This window comes from Abramis brama, assembly GCF_963993115.1.
Source record: "Abramis brama genome assembly, chromosome: 25".
In the NCBI taxonomy this organism is placed as follows: Eukaryota; Metazoa; Chordata; class Actinopteri; order Cypriniformes; family Leuciscidae; genus Abramis; species Abramis brama.
Window position 1 is genome coordinate 19,455,966 of NC_139987.1, and position 17,752 is coordinate 19,473,717.

At 35.4% G+C, this 17,752-nt stretch overlaps 1 protein-coding gene across 1 annotated transcript; it reads right to left on the bottom strand.

Annotated features, from left to right (window-relative positions):
• Nucleotides 1-155: 155 nt before the first annotated feature.
• slc1a3b (solute carrier family 1 member 3b) lies at nt 156-9,746 on the bottom strand. The gene is made up of 10 exons (XM_084104098.1): nt 9,605-9,746; nt 8,825-9,077; nt 8,422-8,559; nt 5,982-6,186; nt 5,848-5,890; nt 4,254-4,525; nt 2,769-3,002; nt 2,497-2,691; nt 2,275-2,409; nt 156-1,799 (listed from the first exon to the last, which is right to left on the bottom strand). The coding sequence occupies exons 2-10, from the start codon at nt 9,003-9,005 to the stop codon at nt 1,589-1,591; spliced, it is 1,614 nt and encodes a 537-aa protein (XP_083960224.1). The 5' UTR covers nt 9,006-9,077; nt 9,605-9,746; the 3' UTR covers nt 156-1,588.
• Nucleotides 9,747-17,752: the final 8,006 nt, after the last annotated feature.

The window sequence follows — 17,752 nt, forward strand, 5'->3', positions numbered from 1 at the left end:
TTTGAATATATTAATTATATTCCACATTCTATTCATGTTTAATTAAGATTAATTCTCCAATATCAAAAGAGTTTGTTGAAAAAGTTGGACTGTGTGAAAAATATAATAAACCACAGCTACTCATCTATCATTAATCAAAATTCCAACACAATGCATCACCACTCTCCATTTTATTCAAAACTATAATTAACACACAACATGCGTATGCTCTTTCTCTATAGTTCTAATCACCCATTTTGCTTTAGAGACAGGAAATATACAGCAACATGAAAAAAACTAAGAATTTAAAAAAGGCAAATATAAGATCACAGTTTCCAGCCGAGTACATGTGAGTCCAACTTGTGTCTATAGCATGTTTTCAAAAGATTTACATTTTCAAAATGACTTCAGAGTCACTGCAATCACAAGACTGTAAACATTCAGTCCTTTTTTTCCTACTATTAATATTCAGTAGCACTTATTATTTCTATGTATCATTAATGTTAGCAAATGGCAATAAAAGGGTCAGTGGATGAACTATAGGAAAATAAAAAACAATAATAAAAAAAAAAATCTCAAACGCATAAGTATTTGTTTGTTCAGTTAGGATTAGTTGTGCGAGCTGCAGAGAAAAGTCAAATAGCTGCTGAAACACTGAGGAATATCGATGAGTCTTCTCATACATAAAGATGTGTAAAGCAGCTTTCAAAGCTAAACATAATTTTCTCTTGATATTTACAGTAATACATATTTTATACTCCACTTATAGATGATCACATTACAAACGGAGCCCAAAAGCTTTTAATCTTGGTCTCCTGCTCATGTTGAACACCTAGTGCAGAACTTGGCATAAGCAAAGTGGAATGAACTTCTGTCTGTTCATCAGATGAAGCACTGACATTCATTTCTGCTTAAAATCAGTCTTGTGTACATCCATGACCCTGTTCGTTTTAACACTCTTGTAGCTCGTGTGTCAAACGTTGGTCACCAACATACCAATGCCCCCCATATCCTACAAAGATTCACATTTCAGCTAATTATTAAAATAATGAAAAAGCAATTCAAAAGAGGAATGGTTATTATGTTTTTGTAAAGGTAAAACTCTCCTGCCAAATCAAAATAACAATCGGTATGACCTGGAGAACCAAACTTAAGCACAACAACAGTAAAAGGAAAAAAGAAGGCTGAAAACAAAAGATTTAAAAACAAAACAAATATATACTATATATATATATATGTACACAGGCCCTAACAAATATTTGGACACTTTTGACACGTAAGCAGAATTTGAAACAGAATTTGCATATATATATATATATATATAAATATATACAAACACGTATGTGTATATGTATGTTATAAAGTCAAGTGTAGTTCATTTCCCAAATTTCCACAATCAGAAAGTGTCCAAATACTTTTTGTTTTGCTTGAATAGCATGCTTATACAATATTTCTTTAAAATAAATGCATTTAGTTAGATTTTTCCTTATATGATGCAATTAAATTCTTATACTTTTTAGTGTATCGTAAGTGTTCATATATTTTCTGGGGCCACTGTACATATACAGACACACATAAAATCCTTGGTTGGGCGTTGAATATGCAGGCTTTACATCTTAGTCTCACTGTCTGGTGGTTTCTCATTCTCATAGTCGTTCTCCTGAGGGATCTTCTGATAAGGTTTCTTCACTTCGTTCTCTTCCAGCACAGAGCTCCCCAACTCCACATCACCGCCCTGAAGCTCATCTTTGGACAGGAACTCTATAATTCCAGCTCCTATAGAATCTCCCAGGACATTAGTCGTTGTGCGCAGTCGATCCCTGTAAGTGCAACAGAAAGTGAATGGATGAACAATCCATTTATTTCCCTGTATATTTCACCCTCAGACAGTAAAATATCAGCGATACTTGATTGGTTGTCAAAAAGTTTTCTACTTTCAGCTCAGTTTTTATCCTAGTTTAAATAACACTTTTAGCTGTGTAACTTGTGGGAAAGGGGATCTATCTGGAATGATTAATTTGGCCAACCTAATTACGTTTCTATGTTAAAACCTATTGAATTACATGAAATGCATTGAAAAAATGGAGCAAGTCTAATGGGAACATATCAAAGTGTGTCACCTGGGTTGATAATGAAAAAAAGAAAAAGACGGGAGTCCCAAATATGTGCCAAACACAGTCATTTTAGCAGAAGATTTTGCCTTGTTTTGCAAAATACTTCAAATTAATATATTTTTTGCATTGTTATTCCCTTTTTAAACCATATCAAATCACGATTCTATAAGAGGTCACTCACAGGAACCAATCAACTGCAATGATGAGGGTGATGTCATCGGTTGGGAGTCCGACAGAGGTCAGCACAATCACCATTGTGACCAGCCCAGCCTGGGGGATTCCGGCCGCCCCGATACTTGCAGCAGTGGCTGTGATGCTGCATCATTAAAAAAAATATCAATCATATGTAGAAAACTGTGATGTTCTGTTTTCTTAATGAGTTATTTATATTTTAAAATCCCACCTAATGGTAATGATCTGCCCAAAGTTCATTTCCATGTTGTTAACCTGGGCGATAAAGATGGCTGCCAGGGCTTCATACAGTGCTGTTCCATCCATGTTGATCGTGGCTCCAACGGGCAGCACGAATCGAGTCACGCGTTTGTCGACTTTATTGTTCTCCTCCAGGCATCTGAAGGTAACCGGAAGAGTGGCAGAGCTGGGGGATGGAAAATGTAAAAGTGAAACGATAGCACAATATTCATGATTTCGACAGCTTGACTTTGTCGGTCCTACCTGGAAGAGGTGCCGAGAGCCGTGATGAGGGCCTGCAGCAAACCCGTGATGAAGATGAAGGGGTTTTTCCGGGTGATGACGAAGTACAAAGTCGGTAGAATGATCATGCCGTGTATCATGAGGCCGATTATCACTGTTATCGTATACATGCCGAGTTGACCGCCCATCTGAGTGATGTCATCCATCTCCACGATTTTTCCAGCAATCAGAAAGAGGATACCAATAGGTGCATACCTGGGAACAGGATATGGAGTTTAAAGACACGGTGCACTCATTTACCTTCATTCATTCTCAGTCACAAAAGTAAACTACCAAATTATAACGGTGGAAAGAAAACAGATCAAGGATCAGGGATGGATCTGCATCCAGAAGCATCACTTGTTAATAAGGTTTCCTAAAATGTCAATGAGTTAAACATGCGGATGAAAAGGAGGTCATGAAACAGGGTCACAAAAAATGAGAGCACAGGGCACATTTCTGTCCAGACAAAGAGGAAATTAATCTAATTCTACAGTAAGGTGAAGGTTATTATGAGGCATTTCTGTTATGAATTATGATCAATGTCTTATTGTAAATTACTTACATTACAAGCCACAAAGTTAATCTTGAGGCAGATTTTTGTTAGGCCTCCTAATAAGCTACTCTTTCCAATACATTACTACTCCAATAAACAAATAAATAACAATGAATTTGAATAAATATTTATTACCTATTTGAAATTATAATGGTTTATATGGCTTATGTTCACCCAGGCTACATTTGATCAATTATACAGTAAAAACAGTAAAAAAATATATATATTTTAAAATGTAATTTATTCCTTTGACAGCAAATCTGAATATTCAGCATCATTACATCATGTCACATGATCCTTCAGAAATCATTCTTTATGCTGATTTGCTGCTCAATAAATATTTCTCATTATGATCAATGTTGAAAACATTGTTGTGCTGCTTAATATTTTTGTGGAAAAAAATTATTTTCTTTGATGAATATAAAGTTCAACAGAACAGCATTTATTTCAAATAAAACATTTTTTTTAACATTATAAATGTCTTTACAATCACTTTTGATCAATTTAATGTGTTTTTACTGAATAAAAGTGTTAATGTTTTTTTATAATAAAATGACTGATCCCAAACTTTTGAATAATATAATATAATATAATATAATATAATATAATATAATATAATATAATATAATATAATATAATATAATATAATATAATATTTTTCATTTTGGATTTAAGAGAATGTGATAAAAAATTAGCATGGCAGGATTATAAGTTAAATATAATGCTACCGGTTAAGAAACACTTAAAATGTTATGCTCCCTGTTGAGGTTTATTGTAAATTAATATGTTTCAAATTAGGAGCGAATATTGGAAAACCCATCCTAGGCTACATTAACACAGTTTTTAAATGAGTTTACTTTTTAAGCACGGATTTTTCTCTCTCAAAAGTTTGTGTGTCTGGGATCACTCACCACATAATAATAGCAACAAGTCGCATTATGGCCTCGTTGAGGGAGTCGAAGAAGTCTCTGAGAGCCTGTCCCTGTTCCTTCATACTCCCAATGATCAAGCCGAAGCACATTGAAAACACCACCAGCCCGAGGGCATTAACCCCGTTGGTGGAGCCTGGGAGAGGAATCACTTCCTCTTGGGAAATCTCCTGGGTGGCGTTAGTTAGGTTGAATATTGAATCGTTCACGATCATCTTCACCTTAATGATCCTCTTGCCATATTGGGTCTTGAACTACAGGAGGAAAAAGATAAGGAACTAGTTTTAAAAATCAGCAAGAATCAATCTGATTTAAAATGTATATGACAAGATCCTGTTAATTTTATTTTAATTTAATTATTATTATATTTTTTTAGATCTGGTTGACTACAGGGTGTCCCTGTGGAGTGTGTCCGGACAGACTGTGAGCCACTGTCAGGCTCTTCAGTGTTATTGTCTGACCATTTCTGTCCCATTATATCCGACTGTGGCACCATCACAGCTCTGCCAAAGCTCTCAGCCGGGCCAAGCACAGCTGTGGGTCGAAATCAAGCCAGACTCTCAAAATCCTAAATGGAAAAAGTCTATTCCTTATATGCTAAGTTAACTAACCTGGGCCAACAGTAGGAAAAATGAAACATTGTCACACTTGTTAGCAGTACTGGTACAATTATAAATTCAAGGCCTCAAACTTTTTGATCCAAGAGTGATAAATTACAAGTTTCTGTCCTTTGAGATGTCATAAAGCCTCATCAAGTCTTGATGATTAATTGATTTCCTGCTGAACAGGGAAACATATTAGAACTTCGCTCCAAATTGTCTCCTGAACATCTTAAACCTCACAATATTATATATATATATATATATATATATATAATATTGTGAGGTTTAAGATGTTCAGTCTATCTGTCTATATGAGTCTTTAATATTCAATATTTTCATTTCTGGAAATACCTAATTGGCAATAAAGAAACAAATTATAATAACCGAATAAAAAGTTGTTGTTGTTGTTTTTTTGGTCCTGTCAGCAATTCTGATATTTTCTCATTTTCTGGCAAGGTGCACCACACAATAAAAAAAAAATTTCACCCATCAAAAATATTTACATTTTAAATAATTTTTCCCCAAGATTTGTAAATTTAGTTACATGAACATATTATTTCTATCTATATAATTTATATAATTATTTATAAATATTATTTATATAAAATTCCTTTATAAATATAAAATTCCCCAAGAAACAACATTGACAGTGTAATCGATATGGAGCCAAATATTTATATTAATTTATATTGCAGTTATATTTTATGCTTTTATTTAAATGTTATTGTATCATTCATTATTTGTTTAGAAGTTGTTGTACATTAATGATCTACCTCTTTAGTATTCACTTAAATTACATTTTAAGTTAAATTCAATTCAATTCATTCGCTTATGTTTTTTTAGATCATTTTAGGCAAGAAAATTTACCATTGCTAATTTCATAATGCATGCAAACAGCTAATATATTATCATTGTTTATGATAAAACAGAACTGAGAAATTTTGAGGGATAGGATGAAGGGAAAACATTCATACCTGTTGAGTGCAGGCTTGAACCAGATTAGGTGGAAACATGTTTCTGTAAAAGTAATTCAGCATATGTGTTGAATGAAGTAATTGGTTAATATCAGTATTTTGGAGTAAATGATGGGCTACACCTGTCCCGTTACCTAATGAGGTCCAGGAAGGCATCAGCTGGGCTGATCTTCTCGATCTTCTGCTGTTTGGCGAATTCATCTTTTGAGCCTTTGCCAGGGTGGATAATCAGAACCATAATGATGCCGATAAACACTGCGATGAAAGTGGTGGTCATATAGTATATCACTGCACGCATGCCCATCTTTCCAGAGGCACGACTGTCCAGCGCTGCCATACCTAGACAGAATGAATACGATTTTAGCATTTTCTTCTATGAGAATGAATCCAAATCACTTTTCAATAGATGGTTCCATGTACCATCCCTGCTGAATTTTTTTTTTTTTTACTAAGATTTTTATACAAAAACCAACCAGAATTTGTACAGACATGAAAAATGGTGGTGGTGAAAAGTGAAAAATTCATGTTATAATCTTAATTTAGCTGAAAAGGACTATATCGTTTGACTTTAAAAGTCTTGGGATTGATAGAAATCTCAGCAGAAGTCAATTTGCTTAGGCAAGATGACTTTGACTTGCCAAAAGAAATTAAGGTTAAAATTTTGAAAGAGTCCTTTCTGCTGTCCTGATCCACAGACCAGAAAGAGAAAGCAGCCATTGTTTAGTCCTCTCATCCTCCTGGGGGCCCAAACTCCAGAATCTTTTAAACTCCACAGCCTTTTAAGTTTAGCCTCTCAGTTCACAATTTCCTCTGTTCACACTCTGTGTCTCTCGACCATACTTCTCTCACTCTTAAATGGCATTCGCTCATCTCTCTCTGTCCTGGACAGGCCTGGGAAATTCCTCCACTGGCCTGTGTTTCAGCGGTCATGCCACCCTCTCTATGTCTCCAGGGCAACAGCAAACAGTCTCCCAATGCACTTGTATCAAACAAAAGAAATGACTCATATTGTGCAGCTACAAAGAAGTGAATAAATAAAACGGCACCCTCTTACACTCAGGTGTGGCACAATAACCAAATAAAATGCCCAACAAATAATTTAATAAAAATAATAATAATAATATTCATAATAATGTAATAACCTAATTTAAATAATTATTATTCAAATTATCATTAACCAATTAGAGTTTGCATAGGCATCAGTCTTAGTCTTAGCATTAAAATAGGCCAAAACAACTAAAAATCTAGATATTTCTTAGTACTGTTAAAAAAAAAAAAAAAATATATATATATATATATATATATATATATATATATATATATATATATATATATATATATATATATATATATATACATGAAACAAATATTTCTAGTTATGCCAAGCTCAAAATATTTTATAGGGTAGAAATTGTGTATGTGAAGCAGCAGGGGTGGATGGGGCTGAACTTGTCATTACAACCTCTACCTCATTCTCACTGCCACTTTTAATAGAAGCACAAAGAGGTCACTGTCTACAAACCAGAAAATAGAGTCCAGCATAATGTCATGTTTTCTTTATTGCTGTTCTATAAACGTCCCCCGGTTTCACAGACAATGTTTAAGTTTAGTCTCAGACTAAAATACATGTTTGAGCTGTTTTAACTGAAAGCAACAGGCATATCTTAAAATATGTCAGTGCCGTTTTTTTATCTCAAGATGCACACCAGTAATGTTTTTTTCTAAGGCATGTTTATAAAAGCTACTTAAATATCCTAATTGAACTAAGGCCTAATCCTGGCTTAACCTAAGCCCTTTTTGTGAAACCAGAGGCCTTTAAGTTTTTTCTGTGACTGATTCTCTAACATATACAGTGACTTGAATTCCATGGCCCTTTAATTACTGAGCTGTTTTTTCTCTGTGTTGGCATTAATTGGCCAGTAATTTTCCTTCCTTTCCATGCCTCTTTTAATCCCTTTTCTCTTTCACATCCTATAGAATTACTTCAAAAGTCCAGCCACTCCCACAATTCCAAATTCACATCGTTCTCATTCTATCAATGTCCTTGCTTTACTATGTCCTTGCTTCACTGATTTGCCCTTCACAAGGCCTGGGACAACGTTTTTATGGGTAGGTCCCATCAGCTCAGACCCAATGAGAAGATACTGAGGATCTTCCTACCACCCCATTTTCACTTGTATACTTTTCATTAACTGTTTCACAGACAAGGCTTAAGCTAGTCCCAGACTAAAATGCATGTTTGAGCTGAGTTTTAACTGAAAGCAACATGCACTGACATATCCTAAAATATGTCAGTACCACTGTTTGGTCTCAAGATGCACGTTTATAAAAGCTTCTTAAATACCCTAATTGAAACTAAGTCTAATCAAACTAAGTCTAAGCCCTGTCTGTGAAACCAGGCCTAAGAGTTCGAACTTAAACTTAAATTTCCTGTTTTTGTATGAAGCATTTTTAATTTATATCATCGCAGTAACATTTGATTGAAAACCTGAGGTCGAACTGTTGCATGTCTGGTAAAATAAAATAAATAAAAAAATGTAAAAAAAAATTATTCAAAATAATAATACATCATACCTGTAACCAAACTTGAGATTAGAAGGGGAAGCACTAGCATCTGCAGCATACGCATCAATAGTTCACCAGGAAAGGAGAAATACTTCATTTCCCTGTATGACATCTTATATGGCCTCAGGGCAAATCCCAGCGCGATACCTGTATAAAGCATTAAAAAAACAATTCAGATGCAGAGATCTGTCAAAACCCCTTTTCTGTCATGTATCAAAAGTCATCCATTGTCAAAAGGCATCTAAACTTCACTGCAAACTGGTGGTGTGATATGGTGGTTAAAGAGTGGTAACCGATGGGAGTGTGTCCCTTGAGCAAGAAACTAACTTCAGTTTAGATGGCTTCTTTAGATGGTTAGAACAAACTTTTACACTATAAATGAATGTATGTACAGTTAACCAGGTGCACTGACCAAAGACCACAGCTCCAACGGTGAACAGCACAAAAGCATTTCTTCTCAGGAAGGACTTCACGTCATCTTTACTGATGTCTTCGACTTTCTTCCTCGCCTTTAGGGAACGCAGTTGCATTCTCTCACGGAACTGCTGCACGCGACTGCGCGACCGCGGCTTCTCCCCAGTGGTTTTGGTCATGCTGGCGGTGTCACTCAACACACTGAGATCAAGCTAGCTGGGCTGAACCGGTGACCCAAAAGAGACCCTACACTAATAGAAGAGAGAATGAGACAAACTCTAGCACACCCACTGCTCTAAATCCCAAATCCTAAAGTTAAAATGGGAAAGGATATATTTAAATATATGATTTGCAATTCAATTTCTTGTAAATGAAAGCTTTTTATCAATGCAATCAAGTAAATAAATAAATAAATAAATAAACATACCGTGCCTATATTTTTCTAATGCATTATATATACACTATTAAATACAAATGCAATGTATATGCAATATTACATTTCAAGTAAATGAAAGGTTTTTATTTTAGAGATGAAAAAGTAAATTTCCTCCATCATAGTTATTTGATCTTGTAGCTTGCAGTTGAGGTTCATCAATTCACAGTGAACCACATGAATATCACTGTGCATTTAAATGGTACATGATATATGTCAATTTGCATTAAATATTTTAGCCACAGATAACTTATTGTCTAATTATTTTCCAGGCAAATGCTCCTCAGGCCATAAAAAATCCTCCATAGCTAGCTACAAGTAGCTGAGAGAACAAGAGCTGCTTACCTGCTTCCAGTGAGCTCTTGTGCTGAGAGATGCCCTGAGTGAGCCAGTCTGTGCTGGGAATTTAATAACCTTCCACCAGTAAGAAGCTCCTGATACTCAGGATCTCAAAGGGGGAGGAGCTTGCAAACTTCAAATAGGAGATGCTCGAGACAATTTAAAGGGGGGCCCAGTTGTGGTACATGATGGAATGGCAGGAGGGGTCCTTGCTTGTTTCTCACATGAAACACACAAAAAAAATATGTTCATCTTCAAAAGCAGATGCTGTCTGCTTTCCAAGCTTTCCTTGAGAAGACACATGAGGTAAACCTTAGTTCTGTTTCAACTATAAGAGATCAAAACTCACATCGTGTTTCACATTTCATCCTGAGAGACGATTTCAATGACTGAGAACGAACGCGTTAAATCAGTTAGAAGGGGAAGAATAAACACTTGACTCTCGGCAGGTCTTTGAGCTACTCAGATGACACTCGTGATGGGACTTCCTGAGGGGTGAGAGTTGTTTCACACACTCACCTCTCCCACAGGCCTGACAAACAGAACTTCCTTCATTCAATTTGTGAACCGTTCCCGTCCCGTTGGGTGACGTCACCCTGTGTAATTTACATATTCAGTTATTTAACCCAATTAAAGGTTTTATGCGTCGTGCATACAAAAAATACAACAGGCGACAAATTATTTTGGACATATTTTATTTTATTGGATCTCATATTGCAGAAAATATAAAATAGGGTGACATTGGACTTGCTTTTTTTTATTAGTAACTATTCTATTTTAAAGGCAGGGTAGGTAGGACTATAAAAAAAAAAAAAGATCCAAATTTGTTAAAACTTTCTATATATATCAATACATAATTAAAATGTAAGTACTCTGAAAAAAAAGAGTATAAAAATCAAGTGACTCTAGACCGTTTAATCTGTATTAAACACAGCTCATTATTTCGATTCGGGACGAATCAAAGGATTGGCTTAGGCGACTGTCACTCTCTCTCGCAACCATGGCAACAACCCTTTTGCCACGGGATCTGCCCACTTGCGCGCGGCCGCGCGCACGTTTGATTTGAGGAATTCGAGAGGCACTGAACCTAGGAATAGCAAAACAATGGCAGAGAAAGAGCAATCAAAATTCACATTACCGGCATGCAGTTAGTGAAGGCAAACAAGGCAAAAAAAAGAAGACAGTACAAGAAAAGGTAATGAACAAAAAGTCTTTGGATAAACAAAGAAATAAAACGCGTGTCAATATCGGCGTAGCTTTCCAGCGACCACCCCGTCCTCAGCCTCTACTTCCTCGGACCCTAGTTGCACGCCACGGCCTCTTGCACGACCTCCTCTGCTTCGCCCTAAAATTATTTTTATTTTACAAAAGGACATTTTACAAACCTACATTTTGCGCATGTGCTCCTGCATGCACTTTTCCAGTCACAACACAGCAATCAAAGGAGGACGCGCTGAAAACTGTAATGCTGTTCTCTTCCTTCGAATGTTTGAGTTGCAGAGGAATTTGTGACTGTTTCAGCTGTTCAACCACATCAAAGTTTCGTAATTAGTAAGTCCGTGCTTTTTCTCTTTTTGTTCTTATGTGCTGAAGGGCTGCTGTGCCTTGGTGAAACGGTGTTTGTACGTGAAGAGCTCTTTTCCAAAACGCCATAAACCTAAAAAGCTGCCTCAAAGAACCAGCAAAAGTAATGATTATGAATGTGTAAAATATTGCAATAAGACATTTTAATTGTTTATTAATTTCTGTGTCGGCTGCAAAGATGAAGTTGACGATATTTGACTCGCGATCTTCGCAGTAGGCTAGTGAACGCATGCACCGGAGAAATGCACATTTAGGCTACATAGTTTTATTTTGTTTTGGATGGTTTTGTTTAGAACCAGATTTCTGTAAATATATTCCACATTTTTTAGGCCTGTGAGGCGAGGCTACGGTTCGGTTCACGATGATATAATCTCCAGTTCAAGCACCTTATGTTGTGATTGATAGCCTATATTTACTTTATGTATTTAATGCAGGAATGAAAATATTAATGAATTAATGAAAAAAAAATATATTAAAATTAAGATACAATTAATACAAAACGAAATTCGTTTTAAAGAAAGGCTTTGTGCTTTCTGTTTTGAGGTCTCTGTTAAAGTTTGAAAGTCTCAGTGCAGCTTTCAGAGCGCTCGCGTCCATAATGGAGAACTGTCAAGTAATATTGTTTTTTCCTCATAAATGCAAACACGAAAAATAAAAGACAAAAACTTTTTTAAAAAGACAAACCATAAATTTAGAAAAAAAAAAAAAAAAGATGGATTTATAGCGTTTTGGGGGAAAAATGAATGGATTTATACCGTTTTGAAAATGTTAATTTTTTTTTACTTTGAATTGATCATCAACAATATTGTTGTTTGATTTAATAATCACTGTTGCAAGAAGTGCCTAGTTAAGTTTTTTTTTTTTTTTTTTTTTTTTTGTAAGTGGAAAAAGTAGGGGGTGCCACAGATTCTGTTTAGTTAGCTCCTTTATTGTTTTTTCTATAGCCTAGAATAATATAGGTCAAATGCAGCAAGTCAAAAGACCAACTGGACCTTCTTTGCCAGTTTGCTCACATTTCTTTGAAGGATGGCAAAAATATCGCCTGAATATCTATATCTAGATATTGGAAAAAAATATCGAGATATTCATTTTTGTCAATATCTCCCACCCCTACATGCAGAACACCATATATGTTATGAATCTTACACGAAATTCATCTTCATCACAATATAACTGATGGTAATGTAAAAAAGTGTATCAATGCAACCTGTTTTTAGCTTATATAACTAGCTCGTTAGCGAATCAAAAAATATATATTTTAAATTTACCAATATCAATATGCTAGCTTGATAGTGAGTACTAAAATACATCTTATTTGTTTATATTCATAAGCAATTAGCGTTAGATTTTTTTATTACATGTGATTCTGACATGATGTCACTACATGCACTGCGCTCCTTCCTCTCTGCTTGTCTCAGGTAAATAATGCGTCTTCAGCTCAGCGGTTGGAGTCGCGCGTTCATGTGTTTTGGGGGCGTGGCTTTGGAAGGAGCCCAGAAGGGAGGGGGTGGGAGTGAATGGAAATAATGAACTGTCTTTAAAACAGTCCTGAGAGGTCTACAGACACTCGATTTTTATACTTTCTTTTTCAGAGTACTTACATTTTAATTATGTATTGATATGTACATAAAGTTTAAACAAATTTGAAAAAGAAGTTTTTTAGACCATTCCTACCTACCCTGCCTTTAATATATTTAAACATACAATTTATTCTTGTGGTGGCAATTTCAACAGCCATTACTAATTTGATGCTTAAGAAACATTTATTATTGTTTTCAATGTTGATGCCGCTTAATATTATTTTGGAAACCTGAAACATTTTCTTCAGGATTTTTTGATTAATACATAAGAACAGCATTTATTTTAACTATACTTTTTTTGTTGCATTATAAATGTTACATTGATTTAATGCATCCTTGCTGAATAAAAATATAAATTTCTTTAAAAAAAATGTAATGTTCCCAAACTATAGCTTTCATAGCGGTTGCAGTGTTAAGTATTTTAGCATGTAATGTTGTATTGACCAGCAGCATCCAGGAGAGCAACTATCCTATCCATTTTATAATGGCATTTTTATGTGACTGCTCAATGATACAGAGGCATATGAAGGTTTTACATGTTTCTTCACAGATACGGTCTCTTCATGCCAGAGTTCAGAGGAGTGCATATGAATGATGTTATGATGTAGGTCTCTGTCTTTCTCAGAATGAGTTTGTCCTCTTCACTGGGCTCTTGGAATGTCTCTGCTTTTGTCTGGTCTTTGTGAGAGTAATCATAAACAGTGCTCGCCTTGAATGTGTAATTTGGACCAAACACTTCCAGTAACCCCCCTCTCTGATCCCCATCACCCTCCCGTTCTCTCTCTCTTCCCAGTCGACAAAGAGATGAAGCACAAAAGAAGCTTTCAGCCTTTCTGATTACAGTTCTTTTGAGGGAGAGTATTTGAAGACTCATAGTTTTTGGGGAAGCATGGCAGTTGGGTGAGTGCACTGGGTTCCCTGAACTTGAGTCTGAGAGTTTGGATGGAGTAGAATAGAGCCCCAGCGCCTAAAGTTATCAGTTTTACAGTCCATATGAAACATCTTAACTCGCTCAAAACATCTAATATCACTTGTTTCATGTTCATTTCCTCTTGACCTTCAACCATCAGTCATGTAACTAGGACAAGCATAAGGCCCATTCACACCAAGGACGATAATTATAAACAATAATGATAAAGATATAGTTCTAAAAATCGTTTTAAATATAATAGAATAGAAGAGTCCTCACACCACAAATATAACTATACCGGCACAGAGAAAAGATATCGTTGGAATCATGTAGGCCTATTATGCTACATAGTTGCCTTATCTATCGATACATAATTCATCCGCCATATTGGAACGGCCAAAGCAGGTCCGTGAACACTCTAGAATGTGCGTCTGCATCTGCAACCGTAGTTAGACGCATGTATATCTATATCTGCAATAGACCTCAGCAGATGATTTTGCTAAACTAACACAATACAACAAAACAAAGACATAAAACCTATAATATTGAGTTACAATAAAAACAAAAACCAACCTATGAAACAAACACATTCTTAACAACCAGAAGCTGCGCAATGTAGCGACATCATTAATTCTTACTGTGAGTGAAGACACGCTGACCGTTCCAATTAAGATGGCGGGTGCGCCGACGACTCTGAATGATTTTTTTTTCCAGTTGATGAACGATAAAAACAGCAAATCAGAATCCATTCTGCTATTGTTCATTGGTATGGGCGCTAATAGTTATCCTTATGGTTATTTTAGTTATCGTTCTTGATGTGAAAAGGCTATAAAACTGTAACGGGCATCTTACAGAGATCAGGGATCAGCGATCAGGTGCTTCTGTGTAGATTAAAACTTTTTTTTTTTAAATATATAAAATTATAAAATTAAATATAAAATGAATTATATAATATATTATTATCATTATAAATTATTATCAATATTTTATTATCAAAAAGTATTTTTATTATTAGAATAAATACCCGCAGAAATGGTTACTCAAAATGGTTACTATACTCCCAAAAATAAAGGTTCCAAAAGTTTTGTTTCTTTTGCAATAGAACCATTTTGGTTTCCCCAAAGAACCTTTCTGTGATCAGATCTTTAAAAAAAACTAAAAAAAACAAATCACCTTAGTCTGAAGAACATATTCATATTTCAACAAACCCTTTTCCACTAAAGAACCTTTTGTGTAATGGAATGTTTCCATGGATGTCAAAGGCTCTTGAACCATCAATGCCAATAAAGAACCTTTATTTTTAAGAGTGTGTCTGGAGTTCTCACTTATGTTTCAATTAAGTATATCAGCTTTGTTCCAATTGTATCTGCTTATATTCTTTGGGAGAACTAAAACACACACAAATGACATTTGCACATTTGGCAGATGCTTTTATCTATAGAGCGACTAACAATTTTATAAGGATCCATTTCCTGGGAATCAAACCCAAGACCTTGGTGTTGGTGAGCTACAAGAAATGAGACAAAATTGACATACAGTAACAGTAAAGAGCTAGAAAATGAATGTGGTTGCATATTCCTCTGAAAGACTCTAAACGGGGGATGTGTGAGACAATTCAATCTCACTTCTGTCTTGAAGAAACATGAAGGCAAAAGACATTTGATATAGTCTATACCAGATGTAAGATAAGAAGGAAGGGTTTTCCAGCACTGAGCTGGCTGTTGGGTCTCTGTGAGATCAGGGGCTTTAGACCCACTGCGATGAGCAAACTCAGTGAGTCTGCCGGCATCAATGGCTTATCACCCAGCAACCATTCAAGCCATTAGCAGAGATTCTGCTCATTCACCACACATTCAGCAGGTCCGCAGGGATGCCGCTTTGTGCAAAGAGGCTCTTTGGCCTCACAAAACAAAACATAATATAGAAAAAACACGAGATGATCAAAATGGAAGCAGGAAGAGGATAATCCATATGTGTCACTGTGTCTTTATTTATGAGAGTTTTATGCAAAATACTTGCTCAAAGAATTGGTTCCGTAATAATGTTCTTACGGTTTTACACTCTACCCAATGCAAGTTAATTTGGATATACACAGGTCCAGAAAATGAATTATTTTGAATTATACTTTCTATCTAACTGACAGATTAACTAAATACTTTTAAAATAACATTTTCTACAGTGTATTATTTATTTTTTTAAATGAAAATAATTGTAATACATATTAAGAAACTTTATTCTTATATATATTAATATCTGAATATACACATCCAAATAATTTATCATTTTGCATAATACTTCAAGTTCATTCTCCTGAAAGAAAACTAGATTAACTACAAAAGAGGGCAAAAGGGAATTTCCACGCCTGTAATTCTTGCACTGGTGAACCTGAGTGGACATTTCCCACTTCACGTGACCTCACTGTGACCATGAGCAATCACTCCCCCATAACCATCACACATTCACACCACTATTCACAGAAGGAACATTCACTCTGAAAGCATTTTGCTGCCTGTTTCGCTTAAGGACATTGGCGGGACCAGAATCAAAAGAAAACAAAAGACACTTCCGAGTTCACACACTTGGGGAGTGGTTCATCGGATAGGGAGCAGACAGTCACAAAAGGGACTGAAGACGTTAATGGTACTAATATGGAGCATCGATCCTAATGAAGCTCGGATCTTAAAGGGATAGTTCAGCCAAAAATAAAAATTCTGTCATAATTTAGGCTACTCACCCTCAAGTTGCTCCAAACTTACGGTAATCAAACAGGTTGCGGTAGCCATTGACTTCCATGGAAGAAAATACTGTGGAAGTCAATGGCTACCATCAACTGTCTGGTTACCAACATTCATCTTTTTAATAGAAGAAAGAAACTCATACAGGTTTGGAACAACAAAATTACTATCCCTTTAAGAGATTTTCTATTATTGTATTAAAAAAAACTGTCTCAAAACCACTTGTTCATCTCTGTTGTTTAGATTTAGAGTATGCAATGATTTGGTTGATGTGAAAAGTTACTTTAAAATGTAAATTTACATTAAGCTCTTAAAGTTAGGCTATATTAAAGCTGTAAGCTTTAATTTGATTTAAAAAAGACAAACATTTAAAATGAAACGGAGGTTATTGTCTCCAAAAGAAAAGACTGTGAAATTTATATTTAATCATCAAGCTAGAGTATTTCACCAAAACAAGTGGGCTTTTTTGAAGGGGCCAAATTCAGAGTCTGTTCCCTCCCATCATCCTCATGCTCTATTCTCCATCCCTAACACTCATTCTTCTATACAAACTTGAAAGTTTGAATATGTGAGGACTGTTAACATGCAGAGAGGAGCAGCATTAGTATTCAGCTCAGCCTCTGCGGTAATGAGTTCAGAACGAGTAAACCCTCTTTCACAGCTGGTCTCCATGTTAGCAGAACTCATAATAATATGCTAAACGAAAACTCTCCGTCTGATCCAAACGGAGATTCTGAGAGGAAGATGCGAGAAATGCGACAACGCAAAAGGTGCTGTCTGTTTCTAGTTTTGGTGTTGTCATGGTGATGCCACTTGCAATTTGGGATCAGATGGGTAAAGTTAATGAGAGACACAGGACGGTTTAGGGAAAAGTCTCCAACTAACAGGAATTCCTGCAGAGAGTTTTGAAGTGAATGCCAGAAACTCAGAAAGAATAAAACATGAACTGATTGAAGAAGAAAGCAGCACACTGGAGAGTGAGACTTCTCTCTCCCTGCTTAAGCCATTTGCTGGTCTTAGCTGATTTAGGCTGGTCTTCCAGATGAAAAGTGCTCAAAACCCCTCTAAAACCAGCCTAGATTGGGCAAAGGTTCTGTTATTGTTAACTTAAACCAGAACATAACAAAATCATTAGCCTACTTGAAATAAATTAATAAATTTTTTTTAAAACTTATTTTTATTTCAGCTTATTGCCAAGGCAACATTTCTCATTTTAGTTTAAGTTTAAGTTGAAGAACATAACAACTAATAAAATGACAAAAACAACAAAACAAATAAAAAATACAAAAACTTAAAAAATAAGAAATTAAAATGAAAACAGAAAAAAATAAAACTGAACACTGTT